This window comes from Aquila chrysaetos, chromosome Z (genome assembly GCF_900496995.4).
Source record: "Aquila chrysaetos chrysaetos chromosome Z, bAquChr1.4, whole genome shotgun sequence".
Classification (NCBI taxonomy): Eukaryota; Metazoa; Chordata; class Aves; order Accipitriformes; family Accipitridae; genus Aquila; species Aquila chrysaetos.
The window spans coordinates 75,754,856-75,779,084 of record NC_044030.1 but is presented as its reverse complement, the minus strand read 5'-3'; the positions used below and the strand labels follow the sequence as shown (position 1 = coordinate 75,779,084).

Sequence of the window (24,229 nt, the reverse complement as noted above, 5' to 3'; positions counted from 1 at the left end):
GGATAAGTGGGTTTTAAGCTGCCACCACCATTAATGCTTTTAGCTCTGGAGGGTCACGGCTCAGTCCTAGTGCGTCTTCCAGGACAGCAACCATCACACCCAAAGGTACATGAGGTTGGCAAGAAGATATGATCATCACCTCCTTGCAGAGCAGCCCCGAAACCCTTCTGAGAATGGGAACGCTGCTTGCTTAGCCCAATGCTATGGGAAAAACATTTCAATGGAGAAAGCTGTGCCTCTCCAGGACTCACGGTACATCAGTAAGTACAGGTGGGAAAGGACAACCTGCCATGTATCTCGCTGCAACCCAGTAATCTGGCTCCAGTTGTCTCCTCCTCCTGCAGCAGCCTGGTGCTCCTGTCTCACAGAAATCAGTCTTTAGCCCACAGCCTGCTTTGTGCAAAACTTTGGACTCCCAGAATATGAAGAGAAATTCACATTTACAAGTTAGAAGAGACACTCTGAATGACTGCACATTGCAAATTGGTGTGTAAGGGCACAAGCATTACACAAAGAGCAAGAATAATGGGCACAAAATGTTCCTTGCTCATGTTTTTGAACATCTCTATTTTTAATTATTGATGGCTAAAACATTGTTCTGTGCGAGCAAATGCACTGCTGGAGAGGCTGTGAAATTAACTGCTGCTGGGGCTGAAGGCTTCACCTGCTCCTTGGCTGGGTGGTGGAAAAAAGTGACCTTATTTTACACATTCCAGCAGTTTGCCAATTAGTTAAGTTGTGCTGCACCCAGACTGTGCTTTCAGATGACCTGAGAGCATAGGATGCTTGCTGCGTGCGAGGCTGAAAATCCCACTCTGGATGGAAGAGGGCTCTTGCTGGCACTTTGGCATGAGGGATAAATGATGAGGCACGAGGCTGATTCACCAAACCAGGCTGTTCCCACAGTAGATGAGTGGGGATGGCAGAGCTTCCTCCCAAACAGTGGGCTTGTTCTCTTGTAATTACAGCGTGGTCAGAACAGCAAATTAAATGGAGATGCACAGCCATACATTTGGCAACAAGGTACAGCCTTCCAAGCAGGGCTTTCACAGTTCAATGGAACAAAACAAAAGCACACAAAAAAAGTTCAGGACAACCCACTGTGTAACCTCTGAAACTTTTATGCCTCCTAAGGCAATACCACCAACCTCTGTCCAAGTCTTTTCAAGCCTGATGCAATCCCTCCGAAAAGAAAGCGTGCAGAGCCAGGGCTGGGGAGCATTTGCTGCAGATGACTCTGGGGATGTTGCCTAATTATACATGTATGCCCTCTGGGGATCATGCTTTCTACCAAGAGAGGCCAGCTCTGTTGTTCAGTGGCAACGGTGTGTAGAAGGCAATGACAAGCATATTGCTCCCAGAATTTTGGGACAAACATGCAAACACATAGAGGACATGAGTCATTTAAATCAGTGGCAGTCTTTCCATCATCTTTTATGGGTTTTAGATAAAACTGAGCTGAGCAAGAAGATAAATAAGATGCAAAGCTGAGGAGGATGAGGGGTTTGGAAAGCCTGTTCAGGAGACAGTTGTAGCGGTGGGATGCTGCAAATGACCATCGCTACAAGAGAATGGGTTTTGCCCCCGCAGAGGCTGGGCTCAGCACAGGGAGGTTGAGAGGGAAGGCAGGAACCAGAGGGTGCAGAGGGGAAACTGAGAGAACCCATGCTCAGATTAATAAAGCAAAGAGGACAAACAAGCTAAATGATCTCTGCTGAGTCTGGGGATTAGTGACCTTCTGCTTAAGTCTTTAGCTTTTGAGAGAGGATTTGGGATAAAGCTCATTTCTTCAGAGCAATTTATTTCTCAACACGTGTGGCTAAGTCTGCTCATACCTTTCCTGAATATGTAAAAGAAGGGAAGAAACACATCTCTTTCTTAGTTTCTTAGTCCTGTTATATTTTAAGGGGGGAATTAATATCCACTATCAGCATAAAATACAGCAGCTGTGCTTCAGAGGGAGCTCCATGCTCCAGCATACAAGACTTTAGGAGCACAGTGAGAATTACGCTCTGCCTGAGAAATGTTCGACATCCATAGGCTTCCTCTCATTTTGCACAGGTTGAGCACACATTCACTGTCTCCCCCCCCACAGCAGCTCAACTGGAGGAGAAAACCCTCAGCCAAAATTCCTACATGCTGCTTATTTTTCATTCTCGGGACTCACACACCAGGCAGCTCGGAGGGCATGTCAGCGTACGCTTCCCATCCGTGCCCGTGATAACAAGCCCCAAGTCTCAGCCTCCGTGCCCTGATCCATCACCTAGCAGCATGAAGATTGGTAATATGATATCAAAAAGGAAACTAATTCAACTCCACAATAGGTTGGGGGTATTTTATAGGTCAGTTATGAGAAATCTATTCCCTGAGATTGTATTTGGAGGCTGCAGTCTCCAGGACCACTGTGTTTGTTTTTCTCTGTGTACTCAGTGCTGTTAATATTTTAACAAGGAGCTCCCACAGAAATGTTTGCCCCTTGGCCAAGGGCAAAGGGCCAGGATACATTTCCATTTGTTTTCCTATTAAAACAAAAATATTTTCTTATGAACATAACCAGGAGAAGGCCCTACTAACACCAGGCAATGCAGCTGCTTATACTGAGCAGCACTTTGTGTTGGCAGCACTTTTGCTTTAGGAAGGAGGTGAGGAAACACAGTAAAACAGAGCAATCGATCCATGCAACCTGACATGTCTGGGAGGTGGGGGTGTGGTGAGACAAAGCTTTCTGCGATGACCAGGGATAGGTTTCTTGGGATGATTCTTCCCTAAGAAAAAGGATGTATAAAGGAGATTGCTCCACCAAGCAGAAAATATATCCACAATAACTTCCAGAGAAACACGAGCCCATCACAGGCACAGAAACCTGAAAACCTCCCCTTCCACCATAACACAGGCATTCATATACCCTAATGCCCAACCCTACTAAAGAATGGATTTGTTACCAAAAACTTAAACTGAAGGCCCCAGCTGATGAGCAGAGGGAGCACAGCCCTTGCTCCCTGTTCCCACAGCATGCCATCCTGACACACCAGTCGGAGCACCTGGAAGCATTTTGAACACACTGAGTAACACGGTGCTACAAAATCCTGCAGATGCTCAGAGACAACTGCGGCCGCCAGCACAGGGACAAAGTGGCCGTGGCGAGGACTGCCAGCCTCCTGCAGTGGCAATGTCTCACCACAGTGTGGCAGGAAGCAGTGCCCCATGGAAAATGCAAAACTGGACCACTGCACTTTGATATCAAAGAGTGACCACATTCGGGGGCTATTTCTTCCAAAAAGAAAATCTTTCTATTGCAGGGTCAAAGAAGTTTATGCTAAAAAATCATTCAGTTGAAACTTCTGATGAAGGGGGAGCTCAATAAAAAGTACCTTGAAAGGTGTGCTCTTCTGAAACATCAGTTATCAAACCACACTGTCAGATTTTTGAGCAGCTCTACTTAGACGCAGCAAGGTCCCCATTCTCCATTCCCATCCCCTCAGCAGATGTACCATTCTGCATCTCCTTGCATGCAGGGCTCCCAACAAGGGGGCAAAGAAGAAGAGCACCCTCCTGAAGACCACTGTTCAGAGCACAATTTGACTCCAAATACAGCCAGGGACGGCACATTGGCTTTGCAGCACCAGCAAGGACTGTTTTGATACAGAACCTCAAGATTTCATCCAGCTGAGCCCAGGACTGTTATTGACTGCTGCAGGCAAGCAGCACAAAGTCCTTTGCACATTTTGAGACCTGTAATTTGGTTAGACGTTCAGTATTGTGCTCTGTAATCAGCTGCTGGCACTTACAGAGAAGCAGGACTGTGTTTAGAATGTCCATATATCACACAACTACTAATAGCATTGATCTGTTAGGAGGACCAGGACATTGCCTTCATACTTCCAGCTACCCTGGAGCATGTAGATGTGATACGCAGTCGCAGCAAGCACTCAGGAAAGACCTTGGCTTTGCTGGAAAACCCCAACTTCAGGTAAGGTCAAAGCTTCACCTTCAGTAGTGGCACTTGAAGCTCATTCTCCATTGCACATCTGATTTCTGAAGGTCTTTTTCAGCATCTTTGAAAATAAACTGATTTCCCTGACATTCAGCATGCTGTATCTTGTGCTGGGAGGTAGTCCTAGCAAATCCCCCAGGACACTGGCTGAAGAGGAGAGACTAAGAAAATGCTGTGCAAAGGTATGGCTGTCAAAACACTTCTCTGTTCATTTTTTGGAAGCGACTCCAGGTTGTGGGTTAAAAAGAAGCCAGCCAGTTCTCTTGACTGTATTCCCACACATGGCCATGTTTGGTCATTTTTGCTGATGAGGAACACGATATTGTGAAGCAGTGGTTGGATTTCCTCAATGACAAAATTATAATAATATCTCATGTTTATAGAACGCTGTCATCACTTGTAATGTATCTTACTCTGCTTTCTTCAAAAACAGTTTGAATTTGGAAATCTGTTCAGCACTGATTTTAAAGATTAGATGTATATGGTAGTTGTGTCCAAGCACTGCAGCTATGCTTATGAAATTCACAATCAAGTATTTCAAACTGAATGATACTCATGACAAAATAATTCTTTTGCAATCCTCCCAGGACTTGCTCAATGAAGCCCCATTCAGTCATGCTCAAGAAATGAAGGATTCATCTGTCATCTGCAGGAATACTAACAGCCTCCCTCCAGTAAATGAGTAATAGCCCAAAATGAGAAGAGTAGTTCCAAAATACATAGGAAGTTGTTGTCTGGGGGAACATAACCCATGTGTTTTGGAGATACAGTTGTATAGATAGAAGATAAATAAACATGCACAGTTTTTACTAACCTTTATTCAGTACTCCAATACAGCTCATTTCCCTGCAATTGTGTTTGATAGACACACACAATTTGCTAAATCTGAAGAGAGCAATAATTTTCCCTCAGTCACTAACATCACCACAAATGCCACCACGTACATCATTCTTCTCTAATATAATAATACCCTGTTAAGCAAAGAGCTTTGATGATTATATTACTGCATAATGTTTCTCTAAATGAAAAGAAAGAAAAAAAAAAGAAACAAGCTCAGCAATAATCAACCTGTTTCTGCTGTTTACATGGCAATCAGGTGGAATTTAAATAAATAACTTTTCTTTAAAGAAGTCAGATTCACCTTCCCTAGCAGGGAGAGACAGATGAGTGATACCCACAGCCAGCTCCTCCGAGAAGCAGCATGCTGCTTTTCTGCAGGGTGCCTGACCCCATCACAGCTCCAAGACCTGAGGACCTGTAGGCACAGGACCTATAGCAGGCAGGTGCTGAAAGCGCCCAATTTGTCCAGGGCTGCCCAATCTGTTACGGCTCCAGCTGTCTGCCCCTGCATCTTTTAGAGGCTGACCACATCCACAGGACAGCCACCAGAAGAGACAGTGTGCCCCAACCTCTCCTCTCCCGTTGTCCAGTGTATTGGCTTAGCCCCTTGGAACAGGGAGGGTTTTCGTCGTGGGATGGAGCTGGAGGTGAGGTGACATGAAGCCCAGGGTACGTGAGCACACTTCTGCCAGCCCTGCTGCAGAGGTGGTAACCCCCAGGAAAGCGGCAGAGTTGTGAGACCCTCATGCCAAATTCCCCACTGTTACAGAAATAAATCAGGAGATGCCCTAAAACATCAGTGTGGACAACATGCTCACCAGGCAAGATGGGGCAGCCCTGGCACACTTGGCAGGCAAGGAATAAACATGCAAGCAGTGATTTTGCTTGCTCAATCCAGCCTGGTGCTGCAGGAGCTAAGACAGTATTTTAATTTCACTGACCATGCGCAGGCTGCACTAAGTGCCTCACACTGCAAATCACAGCACTCACACCCCTTTGTGCCAATCTGGAAGAGTTTCTCACCCAGCCAGAGAATAATTAGGCAGACAGAAATCAAGCCAGGACTACTGCTCAGTGTCCTGCCCTGCCCCAACACCTTGAAGAGTCAAGGGGAAAGGGCTCTGCTACTGCCACCATAGCATCAATATGGAAATACTCTAGGAAAGCTGCTTCTTTCAAACAGTCTTCCCAGAAGGCAAGCTGATGTTGCGTTTCAGCCTGTTATAAACCTAGACAGAATTATTTCCCTTCTGAGCACACCAATGGAGAAACCTACTGAAGGACTCTCAAAGCATCCTGGAGCAGATCAGATGAACAAGGTGGTAACATGGGGTTGGAGCTACCAGCCAGCTCGCTGAGAGGCAACACCAAGCACTCCAAACTGAGAGCATCCTCAAGGTCCCAAACTGTCATCCATCAACATCACCCTTGTCAAGTAGCAGCTGACAGTAAGTTAGGCAAGTATGCTTTGGATGCTGAAAATAAATCAGGTTTTGACTAAGAGATGTCCTAAATTTTGGCCTAAATTGGATGTAGAATATTCTAAAACAGGATCTTATGAACAACACTGGTCCTGCACCACCAAAACTCTGTCTTCATAATGGCCAGAAAAAAATCTCAACTAAGGAAAATGGAGCACTTGGTTCTCATTAGCAGCAGTCACAGCTTGCTGGTCTAATAACAGAGCTTTCCAAAGGGAACAAGCCCAAAATGAAGCCTTCAGGGATAGGATGAAAAGAACAGATATCCAAACATTTCAGGCTCCATTGGGTATTATCTTTCATTTTTCATTAATAATAAGATAACATTATTGCTGGCCACTGCAAGCAGTTCCCTTGGATTTTAGAAACAGTGACATCTGGCAAAGGGGAAACAGCAAACTAACTGCTTTTTGCGACAAAACCTCTCAAATTTGGGGGTGCCACTGACTGGTACTGCCACACTACCAATATTTATACACTCATTGAATTACAGGCTTGAAATTACAGAGGGTGGCTATCACACCTGCAAAATCACAGCCAGGTTGACCTGCCCAGCACCCACAGAATGAAGAGTCACTGCTTTTATTCTGCCACATAGCAGAATCGGGAGTGACAGTCACTCCAAACCGCTGCCGCATTCACTGCCTGTTGGGAGCAAAGGCCATGCACTTTGCAGGATTATAACTTGCAACTGCTACACCCCCAAGGCCACTGTGACTTTGGAAGCCCAACAACTAAAGCAGCAGATAAATAACCGGTAAGTCTTCCCATCAATGCTATACTCTCACTTGGCGTATGTGTAAAGATTCAACTCTTTCTTTTTTTTTCAGTACACAGCTTATTTCAGTTGAAACTTGTTATCTGCCCCTGTTGCAAATCTCATTTGCTGAAGCACTTTCTCAGCTGCTTTAAAATGGCATATTATTCCCAAGGCCCATAAAACATGCTGATTACCCAGGCTGCAGATCAACAGTTTCCTTTTAAAGAAGGGCCACTTCACTAGTGTTTTGTTTCCAAAACTGTCCATCCCCATGATGAATCCCCTTTGGTAAGAGGGAGAGGATTTCATGCCCTCCGGTACATTGCAACCTCAGGTATGAATGAGCATTTGCATCCTCATCTTTAGCAAAGAAAGGTCTTTCTTTGCCTTTGCAAAGGGAAATGTGAGCAAGTCTGCTGGCCCACAAAGAGCAAAGCTGGGCCAATAACTGATTTTACAGCATGCAGCAGCTGAAATAAAAAAGCAAGAATAATCTATATCATTGTAAGAACTTTCATTTCTGACTTGAACCCTTCAAGGTTTCAAGTTTTCTGGGACAGGAGACAGCAAAAGAGAGCAAATGCAATAAAATCAAAGGGAATTTATTAAAATGAAGTTGTTCCAATCTGGAAAACACAAAAATGTCTTGCTTTGAAAAAGTCTCAGACAACATTTAGCTGTCAAAAAAGCTTCCCTCAACTCAAATGATTCAACAAAAATGCACCTGTAAAAAAATCTTCCAGTGCTGCTGAGTCTGTGTTCATTTTTACTTAAGAAAACATTCTTATCCAAATGCAGAAGACTTCTGTTTTAGTGGAGACCCTCCAATGCTTATGAGATATTATTTTTTGACACGATGACCCCTCAAAATTTTCCAGTGGATGTGCGAGGAGCAGATGTAGGCTAATTATTGATTAGCTTTTGCTAGGTATTTTCTACACACCTTAAGAAGGAACCCAGAAATCTCCCCTGGGGCTGGAAAGCAGAGGTCAAAACCTCTGCCCTCGGACATAAATCAGTACCGGCCACAACCTGCACCACGTGCTGTGAGAGGCGGCCGCTGGCGGCTGCTCTTCCACCCTTACCTCGCACCGGTGACATCCACGCCGACCATCAACTGGCCGTTCAGAGAAAGGATCTCATCTTTCAGGCGCACTCTCCCGCACTTCCCGGCTGGGCTGTTTTTCTTCAAGTCTGTCACCCAGATGCACCCGACGTCGAGCACCGGCCCCTTATGCCCCTTCCTCTTCTTCCCTCCCCGACGCTTCTCCCCATAGTCCCCCAGAGCAGGGATGTTCCCAAAGCTCAACCCGAGAACCTCGTTTTTTCGCATCTCCTGGGCCAGGTACATGGTGCAGATCTCTGTATCTGAAGTCCCGCAGCTCCCTGGCTGCAGTTTACTCTCGTCCACAGAGAAGTTGAGCTGGATGTACTCGCTCAGCTTCTGGACGGCCGAGCGGCAGAGCTGCTGCTCGGCGCCCTCGGCCCCCTCCCGACGGCTGTTCTGCAGCCACTGGCACAGGAGGGGGAGGAAGACCCCTGCGTTGTCCTGCGTGATGGGCATCGCTGTCCCCGTGCATCCCCTCACGGCAGCAGCCCCGGCCCCGATCGGCTCCCCACACCTTGGCTCCGCCGCCCGCCACGGCCCCCTGCGGCCCCTGGGACCATGCTGGAGTGGGGCTGCAGATCCAAAGCAAGCCCCATCTAATCTCACTGGGACGTTTGGGGGGCTCCAACCGACCAAAAGCAGAGTCAAGGCAGGTTGTTTGGTGTTAACAAGCCGCAGCCGGCCCCACGGAAAGGTCTGCGGATGAAGCGGTGGGGAGCGTCTGCGGCCGTCTGGCGTCAGGGTCCCCGCTCCGCTGGGAACAACGCCTCCTTCCCACCACGGTCACCACACCGTCTTGTCCTGCAAGGGGGAAACAGCATGGTTAGAAGTGCCAAAAACACTGCAGGCGTCCCAAGGGCCCCAGCCCAGCATTCCGCCCGGGGCAGGAGCTCAAAGCCGGGCTTGCACGGCCGGAGCCGCTCTCCTTCTGCGATTTACCACTTGAGGGCACCAGCCGCTCTCCTCAGCAAGGGAATAAAAGGTCACGATTAGCTCCTGACCTCCCCGGTAAAACGGGGAATTGATGAGCCGCGGGGACGCTCCTGCCACAGCCCCAGGCCTGTCACCGAAGCAAAGGAGACGCTCCAACCAAACGCGCTCCAAGGACCGCTGCAGGGGCACGGCGCGACACGGGTCTCGCCACCGACCGAAGCGGGTCCGTGCCGCCGCTGAAGGCAGCTCTGCCCTCCTCCGTGCCCGTGTTTTCGGGCTGGGATAGGCTTAATCCGGTCACTTCTCTGACTTAGCTCCCCACCAAGCTGCACGGGCAGCAGCAAACACGAGGGGTGAGGACAGGCAATGGGGGTCTCTTACTGGCAGCGGTGGCTTACAGCGGACTACACCCACCCTGCAGGTGAAGCATCTAAGGGAGGTGTCTACCCAGTTCCCCAGGACAAGAGCTGTGTAGGTGAATTGCCCAGTTTCCTGCAATTCGGAGAGGGAGGCACACAGGCAGCCAGGAGGCAGCAAGAGCTGGGGGTTAGCAAGCAAGAGCATGAGAAAGGTTTTTTTTCCTAGGAGCATTAGGATCTATGAAACAAAGAAAAACCCTGATGTGAGTCAACTCTGGCTGACCGGTTTCTTTTCAGGAGTTACTTTCTAGGAGCAGATGCTGCTCGGTGAGCTGTGCACCAGGAAGGTAGAAGGTGGCAACAGTTTCATGCTTGCAGCCCACACGTCTGCTACTGCAGACACGGAGGCAAGGCTTGGGTTAGGCAGAAGAGCCTGTAGTGAGAGCCTACGACCCCAGGACCATATATAGTATAAAGGGAGTATAAAGGGAGACTCTTGCAAAATGCCGCTGCCCAGAAGCTGGATCCAAAGTGTTCTGCCACCTCCCTGGCTGCGTGACGCTACCTAGATGGACAGGAGTGACCCTAAGGAAGCTCAGGCAGGGACAGGGACAACACATCATGGCCATGAGTGATGCTCCTAGGAGGAGCCCAGCATCTTCACCAACAGGGTGATGTTACACCAACAGCTGAACAGGGACGGATGTCAGCTCAGGAAAGGAGGAACTGGCCCGTTGCTTAGTGAGAGGGACTTCTGATTTAGGGTCAGGATAGGAGACATAGGGGGCAAAACCAGAGGAGAGAATAAAGACAGAAGCAACCTCAGCGTGGGTCTAAAAAGAAGGGGTGATAATACAGTCACAGATTGACCAGAAGATAAGGTTAAATCCTCTGAATATCTTAGATATCTAATGCAACATTGGTGAATATATTGCTTTTAACAGAGAATTTAAGTCTTATTTAATATCTCAGATTTAATTTAAGACAAAAGTGATGACTTAACTGGCAGAACTGGAACTTGTTGCAGTAAGGTATAGATCTGGAATACTGATATAAAGATGCATAGCTTATATATGGACCAGCACAGAAAAGGAAGCATCTTTTGGTATACCAAGGATGATGCATATACTTGCTCTGAGGTCCAGAACAGAGAGGGAGGAAGAACTGCTAAATTCTCTGGTTAATAATAATACAAAAAAAAAACCAAAAACATGGGAGAGGGCACAACAAACACCAAACCAAGAAGATTAAATGGATCGGGCTACCTGGTAACAACTGACTTAATGGTAATGGGAGAGTACAAGCATGAGATATCTGCTAGGAAGGGAAAGCAGCAGGAGACAGAGAGTCCTGGTGCCTTCAGAGCAATATTCTCGCATAACTGATAGGTCAAGTAATCAGTAGGGAAGTGCCTCCAGAGAGGGATGTGTTGGGGGTAAGAAGGTGGAAGGAAATTCATGTTAAGAGTGCCTGTGAAATGATGAAATCTGCCATACGCAAGGGATTGGGGACAGCAAAACAGAAATGCCTGGCTTCAGTACATTAAAAAAACCTGCTAGGCAAGAATTCATGGAGAAGAGTTTAAAGGAAAAAGTAATCAAGGTGAGCTGTAGTTTCTCAAAGAAACAATATTTTTGCTTAAAAGGCACAGGCACAATAACATCTCAGTGCAGAAGAAGGATCAGAAGACTTGGCAGCATCACGAGCTTTTCATTTACCTCAAAGACAAGAAGAAAGAACACTAAAAGGTTATTGAGCAGGAGTTAAAAAAATAGTGTGAACACAGAGGCAGAAATACTAGAAACGTCAGGGCATAAGAATGAAATAAACCTTGCAAAACATAAAAAAAAGAAATTTGTTAGGCTTTATATGTATATTAATACCAAGAAGACAGTCTGGAAAAGTGTTGCTCAGATAAAGAAAGTTATTGAAAAATGACACTGAAAGAGGCAAGGCTGGTTTGATTTTTGCTTTAGTCCGTGTTAAAATTGCCTACTATGCACAGGGGATTAGTACAGTTAACACTACAACACATTATCACTACAAAGTTGTACTATCCTCTTCTCTGCCGGTTCCAGGGTGAGACCAGTCCTCTGTCCAAGTCAGGTATTTCCAGACTAGCAGTGTGGGACAAACCACCTTTTAAATTCCCTACAAAACCAGCTGAAGCCATCTCAGATACCTCCCTCCTGGTCACCTGTGGGAGCTCAGACAGGTAAGGTGCCAGAAGTCGGGACAAAGGCAAGGGCAGTGCCTGTCTTCAAAGGTAGAAAGAGAAGCAGCAAAAGGATGCTACCTCAGTCAGTCTAGTTTCAACCCTCTGAAAAACTCTAAAACAAAGAAACAGTTTGCATGTATGTGGAAGATAACAAAAATAAAAGCAGCAGCAGATACATGAGACGAGAAAAAAAACATATCAAATCAAATTAATTTCTTTTCATAATGGAGAAGTTGTTAAATGTCATTTATCTGGGCTTTATTATAGCTTTTGACACCGTCTCAAACAACTTTCTCATAAATAAACTAGGGAAACATGATTAAATGAGACTACTATATAGCCATACCCAGGGAGTAGTTATTAATGATACTCTGTGAAAACAGGACACTGTGAGCAGAGCTCTGCTGGATCTATATAGTCTAGTTCTGCTCAGCACATTCATTAGTGACCTGGACGATGAAAAAGAGCACACTTATTAAAACTGTGGATCACACGAAGCTGGGAGTGACTGCAGACACACTGGAGAACGGGATTAGCATCTAAAATCATCTTGGCAAAAATCAAAAAAACATCATCTAAAAATTAGGATAAAGTTCAGAAAGGACAAGTGCAGAGCACTACAAAAGGAAAATCACACATAGATAGGGTTGTCTAGGTGGCAAATCTTCAGGAAGAGATGCAGGGTTTGTAGTGAATCATTCCTGTCAATAAAGTCTGGCTGTTGGGGGGGGAAAAAGGGCCCTTGTCTCAGGATGTGTCAAGAAGGACAAAGCTTACCAGGTGTATGAAGTATCTCTGTAGACTTACACAGGGCGGGGAAGGTCTCAGCAGCAAAACTGCCCACCTGGAGCAGAGCTCTGACATGACTACCAGTCTAGAAAATGTGACTTACTAGGAAATACTCAAGAAATTAAGGCCTGCTACTCTAAAAAGGAGAAAGCATAGCAGGTGGGTTGTGAGAACACAAGCTGAAGGCCCTCACATACTTTAAAATGCCCCATAGTTACTAGGAGGAATAGAGCAGTCTATTCTCCTCGCCCACGGTGGAGTAATGGATGTGAATCACACTGGGGTAGATTTAGGTGAGCGGTTAGGTAACACTAATAAGGATAAAGAATACCAAGGCACTGGAGGATACACTGTCTCAGGTGTCTGGAGTCTCCATCACTCATGGTCCCTGCAGTGGGTTAGACAAATACACCTGCCAGGAGCAATGATTAGAGCCAACCTCTCTAGGCCTGTGGGAAAGAGTAGATCTCTCCATTTCAATCCCTCTTAATTTTTTCCCTTCAGCACCATTTTCTTAGTAAGAGCACAGTGAGAGGTCATATAATGGGTAACATCCAGTGAGTTACGACAAAGACACTTTTATCATTGCTTCAACAGCAAACATCAGTACAGCTCCCAGTAACGACACAGGGTTCAAAACCATTCAAGCTCTAGAGATAATCAGAGCAGATCACCCTTTCAGGCCCTTTTTGGCCTAATAATTTAATGAGTTTTGCTCTTAGCTGGTTAATTTTGACATTGGGTGGACATGTTACAGGCTGCCCTTCGCAAACTATCCCCAGAGCAAACACGCTGCCCCAGTCTCCAGCCTGGAGAACTTGGGGCTTCTTGAAAGCAGCTCACAGTTTTAGCTCCAGAGTCTCCAACTCTCCTCTTTATTGGCCAAGGGCACAACTTGATGCTGAGTTCAGCTTCAATCCTGCAGTTAGACGGACAGGATGGGGTGTTCAGAGGCATCTGCATCCCACGCAAAAGTCAACCATCATTCATTTAGTTACATTGCTGGAGGGCTCTCCCCCTCCATGCAGGCACGTCCCTCCAGAGATAGAGGATGACGGCCCGCTCCACCCCGCCAGAGGCAGGCAGCCTTCAAAACCCTATTCCTCCTCCCTGCAGGAAAAACTGCAGGCGTCGATACGCTGAGGGTTGCCTGTCTACGCCCCTGAGCTTACTGCAGAGCCATGGCAGACACTTAAGATAATCATGTAGATAATTATACAGTACTTTCAAGGGATTTGATTTTCTCAAACAAAACCTTCTGGTGTCGGAAAAAAGACTCTTGACAAGCATAAATAGGCAACACTCCTTCCAGACAAAACAGGCGGCGCAGCACTGAGCTGAACACCTCTGTGCTGGCGAGAAGACCAGCTCAGGCTGTCCAATGCCAATGGGAGCGAAAAATAGAAAGGTGGCAAATTGTTCATCAAGGGAAAAAATAGATCTGCCTGATAAAAATGGGAAACTCAACACTAAGATGAAATTTATTTTTGCTCTTGACTTCCACCGAAATAGACTCAAGACCCACATGAGAAAATTTACTGGAGTCGCCACCAACTTGCTTACTTTCTGTAGGTGACAGACCTGCCAAACCATCCCACCACCTCACATGGAGTACAAGACTTATGTGCAGAAGACTGATTTTATGCCCATCCTGGCATTGACACTTGCCTGGAGTAAACCAGGCCAGCACTGTGAATGGGCAGCCCTGTGGGGACGCAAGTCCCCTGTCCTGGGGACAAATTTCCACGAAAGAGATTTTGTTCTCATTGTTCTGAATCCCTCTGGGGCTACTGATTCCCACTCTCTGTCCAGTGATTTAATTTCACAGCCTGCCTGAGTCTCAGTAAGTGTGATCTGTTGAGATTTTTTTGTTTGCAGTTTAAAGGATAAAGTACGTGGACTAAGATTTTGCAGATAGGATGTTTGCAGACTCAGAACATCTCAACTGGAAAGATACTGGAGTGGGAAATCCTACTTCATCTACTGGGTGTGATACGGAAACAATTTTAGTTCTGTGCAAATAGCAGGGTTACGATGGTGCAGAGACAGCATGACCACTCAGTTTGAGGAGGACCCTCAAAGGGGATTACCCCTTTGTGGGCTCTCAGAAAGACTCTCACCATGCTGAGTATTGGTTTTAGGGCTCAGATTTACCCTCCTCTGCTGCAGGAGCCCACAGGCTGCACCCACAGCCAACCCACAGCACGGGATAGGCACCCTCCTTTGCAGGAAGATGAAGCTTTCGGGTCAGATGCTCTCAGAGGATCAAAAAGATGCTGAAGCAAACACCTTGAAAAAACATGGTCCCTTCTCACCCAGCAATGCCAACAGCCCAAGTACCACTTCTCTCCATCCAACCACAGAAACAACCAGCCACTTTGCACGGCTGCAGCCTGCCCAGCCCGGGTACATGCCTCTTCCCAAACACATGCCACCACTGCCCAGCGAGCGGAGCAGCCTGGTCCCTCCCCAGCCAGCCACCAGCCACAAGGATCCTGCTGGGCATCATCAAATCCAGCCCCCGGCTGTCACAGCAACTCTTTCACCCTCTACTCAATAAAACTCATAAAATTTTAACTTGAAGTAAAGAGGATTTACATCTCTGTTATTTTGCTGGGAAGCTGTCCCACCACACCGCATAGTTGGAAATGGTCTGTATTCCAGCTTAAACGTATTCATAATCAGTTTATACCCACAGATGTGTAGCTTCTACAGCTCTCTGCTCTTCTTGGTGTTTATCAGCAATTCTCACCTTCATCCCTGGAGTATTTACAGCCAGAAAAATCAGCCTTTACCTGCCCTTCTTCCACCCAGCACTCTCACGTAAGATGTGATCTCAAAGGCTGAAATACCACCTGCATAAATGAACTGGATATCTTCTTCTCCCTTCCCCAGTGAAAGTTTTTAGTTATGGCTCAGGAAGTAACACACTTTTCCTTCATCTCCAGCCTTTTAGTTCAAAATACCAACTTAAACATAGGTGATGTAGGTGAAGAGAGGTTGCTTCCGTTAGGCTTTCTTAAGGAAAAGCTATCTTAAATGACTTCTTACAGAAGAATAAGAGTATTTTCTTTAAATGAGTTGAGGCTGGAACTGTCAAAAAACATATATGGATATTAAGGGCATAAACACAATTTTTTTTCTGACAATCTGAGCTTTTACTTCCTACATCATCCTCAAAGGAGTGATGTAAAGAGTTCCAATAATCACTTTCTCATAGGGGGAAAAGGAAATATAGAGGGTCATTAAAATGTCCCATTACTGATTTTTAAAAGCTGATTTGTGCAAACGGCCAACACACGATCCTCCAGAATAACCCCTCTGGCATTTCCAGCCTAGCATAAACCTCCAGAAAAACATACATGCAGTTATTCCAAAAATTCCTTTCATCCCCTGAGTGAGATCACTTTATAATTGCTTTAAAGGTTATGTTTGAGAGATACTGTTAATCTTTTATATAGAGATGAAGGCATCGTACTTGTTTTCCTAAAGTCATACGGACATTTCAGCACCAGAGAAATAAATCCACTACCAGCAAAAGACATTCATTTACTAATTTCTATTCAAGCGTAGCTTTCATTTCTTCTACTTTTTAGTTAGCAACTAATAGCAAAAAAGGAACAATTGGAAAAAAACAACTAGGAACTGAACTGAGGTTTTTCACTAAAAGACAGGCTATTGCTGAAAAATGGTTTTGCTGTAACAGTCCACAGTCTGAAATCCTTCAGGACAGTAGCGAATCTGTTTAAATCCATATTACCCAGTAGTACAAGTCAGATCCAGGCGCACAGTTATGTTTCTGCTGAATTAGCCAGAGTGCACATTTACAGGTCAGCTCTATGCCAGCCATAGGAAGACTACTGATATTTGACCTGGCAATAAAAATTTAAATCTTACGCTGGCAGGCTTTGAGAGATTTTGAACAAATTTGAATTGACAGTGAGTTTTACAGCAGTCAGCATTTTCTATCTCATGGCCTCAATGCTTTTAATCCAGCTGTAGGAGCCCTAAAGCTGGATTTACTGCACAGTCAAACCACAGCATTGGGTTTGACCTCAACACAAATAACCAACAGGAATACAGGGACATGAAATTTGGGAATTCTGCTCCTTAACATCAGCTGAATTCTCATCTGAGCTTGTCACCATGGGCTCCCTTTCTGGCCAAAGGAGAAGGATGTTCTTCTCTTAGGAAATCGTTATCTGACTTGTTGTAGATCTTTATTTTCAGACTAGATGCATGACATCTTTCAAGTGCACTTTCTGCTCCATTGCCTGAAAAATGTGTGGCTAAGTCAAATAGAGATATCCGAAAATGATCAGATGGGTCCTACTCTAAAACATGTAGTTAACCAGACAAATTGGGCATGGAAAAAAAAAAATATAGCATAGCTAAATAAAGGCAGTGGCAAACTATCAACTCTTGCAGAAAGGTTCCCTTCAATGCTTTCTTAACTGTTTTGATTTTTCTAGTATTTATGCTGACTACAACAAAAATCAAAAGACCTGTGCAAACATCTAGGCTTCCTAAATCAAACCTAGTAATTGCCAGGATGTTTATAGTATCAGGCCAAGCAAGCCCTGAGAACAAAGAACAGTTCACCAAGGGGACACTGAAATAGCCTAGCGTAGAAATGCAAAATTTGTGCAGGAAATGTTACACAATAAAAGGGACAGAACAGTTCGGTAAAAAGCGAGCCACATACTTAGATTTGTTTTGAAAACCTCACCACCAATACGATAATGCAGACAAATGGCTCTCTATAGGAGTTTATTTACCAGGTGGTAAGCACCGATACTGGCAAAAGCCACATCGCATGAGGATGAGCAGCCCCCCTTCCCTTTCACCACTGCCGCTCTACCCACTGCCTGTGCTGCTCTGCTGTGCACAGGGTAGGCAGGGTGAGACCATCCTCCCCTGGACAGTGGGAAGGGAGCAAGGCTCTCCTAATTCCTTCTACCCTCGCCCAGGATCATCTGAGCACAAGGTGACAGCACTGCAACACCGGATCGATCGCTCTCAGTCCAGGAACAGTCGGTTTAACACCACTGCAAAGTCTACAGAGGCTTCCACCACCGGTATGACCTCAAAGGCCGTTGGGTATGTCCTCTTCAGCAGCACCACTCAGGAGAAGCTGCTTCAGTTCTCACGAAACCAACCATTGCCCCTTGGTAGGAGCTGCCTGTTACTCCTAGAGCCCTGAAGCCACCCACTGCCTCCTTTGTCTTTATTTCTCTGTTCACACAACATAAGCAAGCTCATACAAACAGATGCATTTCCAAAACATACTGTGTGAAATTATACCAGAATTTAGGGTTCATGTTATCCTGGAAAGTATTTCCACTGGACCAGGAACATGACAGGATTTTACTGATATTACTAAAATACTAGGAATAGATGAATGCTGAAAAAACGCTTGCTGTATGTCAGCAGGTAGCAGTAAAACTTGGAAGCATGGTGTTGACCAAAGGCTCCAGCTACCGTGCCAAGGTCAGGCAGCACAAGCCCTTCCCTCGCTGCATGTCACTGCAGTCTTGCCTGTGTTCAAGCGGCTGGTGTCCTCTAGGGACAGCAAGTGTGATGCCTTTTGGGACAGAGGCCCCTGTCTGAAAGCAGGGAAAGCCAAAGCCAGTTGTGTTGCACATGGTGAGAAAATGCTGAGGCAGGGCTGCGATGATGCAGCTTCACGGTTTTAGAACTTTTGCACATTAAACAACAACTAGGTTGTTTGACCTCCTCAGCTGGGTAAGGAAACCTTCTGAGCGTACTTTTCAACCTGCCAAAACTGCTGTGGTGGGAGAGGAGATTTGGGGACAGCAAGCTTTTAAACTGGAGAGACTGCCTGGTTCTAACCAATGGACTGTATTTTCCACCATCATTTAGATGAATTAAAAAGAAGATGGCAGGGGAGGAAGCATCCATCTGGCCATCCATTACTAATTGAGACAATCAAATCTAAAACTCTTTCTGATACCGATACAGAAGCCCTTTAGTACTATCAGATTATTCTCTTTAGTCCTTACCCTCTTTTTACACAAACTGTCTCCAGCAGCCAGCCTTTTCTCCAAGTCCAGGTCAGGTGGGACAATGGAAAAGCTTTGCAATTTCTAAATGACTTTTTAAATCTTTCCAATATTCTTTTACGTTGAATGTACTTAGAGCATTGAAGGAAGATAGGCTTGCCTTTTTGCATTCATTTAAACCAGAATGAAATTACTTGTTTCAAAGACAGGACTTAAAATCAGCTAATTCTCACATGATCTAATGTCCCACACTATATCAAAGCAAACTTCAGTCAGATAATTAAAAAAATCTATCTACCTATGAGCCCTTAAAGACCACTCAATTTTGTAGCAGAACAAAAAAAGCTTGCTTAAGGAAACAGTCTATTGCAAGCTTGTTGAATGATGGAAGAGAGTTTCTTGAAGAATGGCGCCCATACAATTCTGCAATTGTTCAGCATCCTCCGTACGCCAACATGCCTAATCATCCTTTGGATCTCTTCCACTTGCTGAACAGTTCAGAGCTGGTGAATTTTCAGAGTATTCAGAATTCATTTCTTACATCATTTATAGAAGTGAAAACCTGTAGTAACATAATTAATGTCAGTGATGCTTTTCTGGATTTACTTTACAGTTGTGTAACCACAGCGGAAATCTAATTTTAAGTATGCAGATTCCTAGAAACACCCCCTTACTAAGTTTTAAAATAGCACATCTCTCTCTCTCTCATACACACAGAGAGAGAACTAGTCAAAACTACAAACATGTAACTAATAGAGTTAGACTTCAAATTTACATTTAGGCATCTAAATAAGTGACCCAGTTTTCGAAAGCCCTCACTAATGTCACCTACTCCTGTATGACCTTGAAATAAGCACTCATCTACCTACAACTTGATAGCCACAACCCCAAATTTCTCAGTTGCAAGGCTTTCTCAAGAAAAGGACTCGGCTTCCATGTAACATTTTGAACACTCCTATAGCAATTTACTGCACACTCCTTCTTTCTGAAAACAACACTTACATAAAATAAGAGACAAAAAAGGCTTTGTAGATCTGTAATTATTTTTAAATGCTTCTACTCTTCTCAAGACCTTCCTGTGGGAAAGACCTCTGCAATAATTATTCATAAAACAAGAAAATGCAAATAACATGTTACGTTTGGACCGCATTGGCTGCAGGAGTCATGAATCCAGAACTACAAACAAACCACAAACATCTGATGTTGTAATACTGTGACTCTATATTAAAAAAACAAATGCGCCTAACAAATTGTTTAAATTAAATTTTGATAAGCACCAAGAAAACATACAGCTTAAAACCCTGCAAACTGAATACAGTTGGAAGATGGACTGATGTGATTTTACTGTGTTACTGGAAAGGCCACAATTTAAAAAAAAAAAAAAAAAGAAAGAAAGAAAAAAGAAGCTGTTTTCTATTATCTTCTAACTCTAAATCGAGATCAGCAAATTTATTATTATTACCAGATTTAACAAGACATATTTCCCTATCACTATTCCCAAAATCCATTAATCAACTCTAATCTGACCTGAGCATTGGAAATAATTATCAGTCTACTGTGAGTGCTCCCAAGCAAGCAACTGTGCCAAGCAGAGCTTAAGAAGAGACTTTTGGAGAAGATCCTTTCTATCTCGGCTTTGCCAAATCTCCTAACACTGCTCACTTACTTACCACCACCAATGGTCTCTTTCACTTCCCAGTAAACTGCATCTCCTTTAAATCTAAGGATGTTCAGGTAACAGTTTACATCTCTATCACCAATATCTACCTGGTGGCAATAATGGCATTTGCCTTCAACGCTACACAGTCACACTTCACTCATTCTCCATGAAGGGTCAGTTTAGCTGCGTGAAGCACTTCGACACACTGGCAGAGCTCAGCTTTCCTCCCTACAGCCCTGACAGGCAAGTAAGAGCACACATGAAGCCAACTACCCATCACTATCTTAGGGAGTGCATCTCTGAAACCAGGACATCATTTCGACCACAGCCAGCAGCGTGGTGCACCTGAAATGCAAGATTTGCACAGCTGGGGGGGTCAGTCTCTGCACTCTGCAGTTTTAGTTTAGCTCCTATTCCCACTCTCAAGTCAATGCAGAGGTTTTTGTGGCAACAAGGGCTCAGCTGTGACCTCTGAAGGACACAAGCCACTGAACCATAACCCTGCCATTCCTGTCTCTGTCCTCTTAACCTCCAGCTGAACTACAGCAGCCTCCCAAAGCATGCACGCCAGACTGCATTTTTCTTTCCCAAATTGAAGGTTAACCCTGCTGGTAGAAACTCGCTGGAAGCAACGAGCTGTCACCTCTCAGAGACAAGATGCTGCTGATGCTGATGCTGATACTGACCACAGCATCCATTTCCTCCTGCAGCCAGACCTCTTGGAGCAGGGATTCCGGAGCCTCAAACCACCGCACCGTCATCAGGAGTGAACACACTGCACTCAGCTGCCTTAACACCACCAAGGACGTAAGCAGTGCTCACCAAGAAAGCCTGTGTGAGACCAGCCCAAGCCTCCTCTGACCTTCTTCAGGCAATGCACAATTTTGGTTTTGGAGGACAAATTTTACGGCTGCTTCTGAGGTTTCACACAACCAAGCCCAGGATGGTCCTCTGGTTCCAGCAATAGCTGGACAGGGTAAAACACTGCAGCCTTTGGTCCAGTTCCTCTCAGACAGTTTTTTTGGCTGATTGAAAATTATCTCTTATGAAAAAGGAGGGGACAGTGCAGGCTAGAGATAGAGAATGTTCAGCTTGTTAGAATGTAAGGGTTTTTTCCATGTTTCTGGCAATTATTAAGTGTTTTCTGCCAGGACTACACCCAACCAGTAGAGCCTGTGCTCTCAGGATGACTTCTGGAAATTACTGCCTCCTGGAAGTCTCCACACAAGCTTCAGCAGAGTCCAGATGCCGCAACCTACATACACGCTGTGCAGACATCAACTTCACTCTTTAGGGACCCCTGTTACCACTGCATATTGGTTAGGAGACTCATTTTTTACCCATTCACACTACATACAATCTCACTCAACCTTCACACAGCCCAGGGCAAAGGTTTCAAGAACAGAAGTTGCTGTCATGGTAGTTCTCGTATATTTCTTCGGTGCTTTAAGAGACTTCAGTGCTGAACTGAGCCCCAGTTAAAATACAGAAATAAACATTATGGTCCATATATAATGATTCAATGCTTTACCTAATCATGTGGTTTTACACAGTCATCGCCTCTGCAAAGACAAGGAGCAAAGCCTGGAAAGCAAAGTCTTGCCTTTGGGCATTTTCAATATTTAAGTTCCTGAGCCAATGTTCTCATTGGACTGAAAGAACAAAAGAGCGAGTCCATTCAGAGCAAACACACACCATCCCATACACTATTGGTATATTAACCATACACTGGACTTACAGAAGCATCATGTGCACTTTCATGTACTATGCTGTTCAGATGTGTCAGCACATCATATTTAAAAGAAGCCAGGCAGGCTTTCAGAGGCATGCCAAAGATTTAAGAACATGCGACAAGCCAACTCCCCCACGTAAACTCTCATCATAATCATTCTCTGTAACAGGATATAACCACTAAAAGAAAGAGACACAAAACAGAACCACCACACAACCCTGTTTTCCCCCCAAACCTTCTACCATTAAGCTCAAGCTTCAAAGTCAGCCTCATTTAAACCAAACAGACTTTTTAAAACTGAAAAAAAACGTGCTACTGCAATGCTGGACTCAAATACTATAAATTAAATGCACATTTTTGTTTTTTTTAAGAAAAAAGCAAGAGCAGCACAGGTAAAAATCCAGACTTTGAAAACTAAAGTACTAACCCTTCAAACACTTAAGCAGCTATGTAATATTGCTCATATCAACAGACTTAGAATGCATCTGCTTTATCATGTGCTTAGAAATACACTTGGGATCAGGAGCTAAAATATGTATATGTTGCCACCAGAGTATTCCCAAAGACTGTATGATATATAATCAATATTCAACATGTATTTCAACACAAGAAAATCTAACCCACCTCTTCATATTTGAAAACCCTTTTCTTAAACACTTTAGGCTTCAAAGTCTTCACAGCATCCCAAGCACGATATTAAGATCCTGCCAAAGTGAGGGATTTGATAGTCACATCACTGCACTACGCATCTAAGCAAAAAAATCCGTTTTAGTTCTGTGATGATTAACATTTCACTATGAGCAACCCCTAGGCAGGGAAGACCCAGCGCCAACAAGAAAAACAACAGAGGGCAGGAAATACTCTGAAATTGCAGCAAGAACTGCTCCTCCCAAGCAGGAAAGCTCATGAGGTGTTGCCAGCAAGCACTGACAACCCAGCAGCTAGGAAACCCAGAGCATGACACAGTATTGCTCTTTCCACCCAGTGCCAGACAGAGCGGGTACACCCTTGCCTGCTTCGCTAGTCCCATGTTCTCCTATTCTGGCAACAAGCAAGCATGGACCCGATTAAATAGTGGCCCTTTTCACATAGTTGCTAGCATGGTCCAGTTTGGGCAGGGTGGGTAAGTAAGGAGGAGCAGGGTGTCACACACAACTTTAAAAAGACCCCATAAAACCTAAGCAACCCACTCCCCCAAAACGAAAAAAGGACAACAGTTGACATACTCAGAAACAATCATCTGCACATTGATGGCACCGGGTGGCAGAAGAGGATTTGCTCCACTGAGCCTGATCCACCCTTGGAGGAGCAGATGTAAGGTGTAGCAACCTCTGTCCCTCCCTGGATTATTCGGTCACCTTCAAAGATCTTCCTAAACTGGCTCAAAACCCAGTGGAAATCCTGATATGTGGAGGGGTTTCCCCAAGGAGGAGAGGCGAGAGCACCACGGAGACCCTGCACTGGCCCTGCTCTCCCAGGCGCCCCAAGCAAACATGCAGCCATCAGAGATAAGTCTGTCTCAGAGCTCCAACCCGGCTCTAAAGCAGGACTGTAACACCTCAAACTCAAATTAATGACGTGGCAGCACCAAGAAACCATGTGTCAACAGCAGCTTTATCAGCAGCCTCAAAATGAGCTGGGTTGACCCCTCCAACGCCAACCTCAGGAGGGCAAGGTCCTCTTCTGTCTGTCTTCACCTACTTCTCTTCCATTAATTCTACTAAAATATGCAAGACTCCCTTCAGATTACTGCATTACTTCATATTTGGGCTGACAACTTAGATGATACCCAGCGCAGGAGCCGTCCTGCCTCATGGAGAGGGGCAGAGATACTTCAGAATCCAAACCTCACCCCTGAAATGATTTCGTAGGAAAACGTGCTGAATAAGAACACCAAAACCAAATCAGAAATTATAATTACAAATTACAATTCGAACAGCAGTCTTACTACCTGGAAAAGGGAATTCTCTTTTAATTCCCTTTTAAAATTTTATTTTTACCAGAGCAAGAAGAGCTCTTATATGAAATTTTGTTCTTGCAAAGCATAGAAACTCATTCAATTATCTTCACATCATCTGGAAAATGGCAACACAACAGTCTTGTAACTCTGGGCTTTATCAGGTGAACTGATTCGGTATCATAGCATCTATTTCACATATTACAGCACAATAGTTTGTAACTTTGGTTTCACTTTCTTTGTTCTGTCCCATGATGAAACGCTGGGCAAGTATGTGTATGTCAGCATGGCACTTTGTTTCTAAAAGCTAATTAAAAATACATTCTTTAAAAAGGAAATATATGGAAGTGACTTTGGAGGCCTAGATTTTAAGCT

The 24,229-nt window shown here is 44.9% G+C and overlaps 1 protein-coding gene across 3 annotated transcripts in view; it reads right to left on the bottom strand.

Annotated features, from left to right (window-relative positions):
• The window catches only part of PDZD2 (PDZ domain containing 2), a 145,416-nt gene extending 136,472 nt beyond the window's left edge, over positions 1 to 8,944 (bottom strand). For 2 of the 3 annotated variants that reach the window (XM_030005544.2, XM_030005545.2), the window contains exon 1: positions 8,161 to 8,742. In XM_030005544.2, coding sequence (XP_029861404.1) covers positions 8,161 to 8,639 — 479 coding nt within the window. In that variant the 5' untranslated portion in view covers positions 8,640 to 8,742. Of the gene's footprint in view, positions 1 to 8,160 lie in introns of all 3 variants that reach the window. The other variant, XM_030005540.2, reaches the window with a different exon arrangement.
• Positions 8,945 to 24,229: the final 15,285 nt, after the last annotated feature.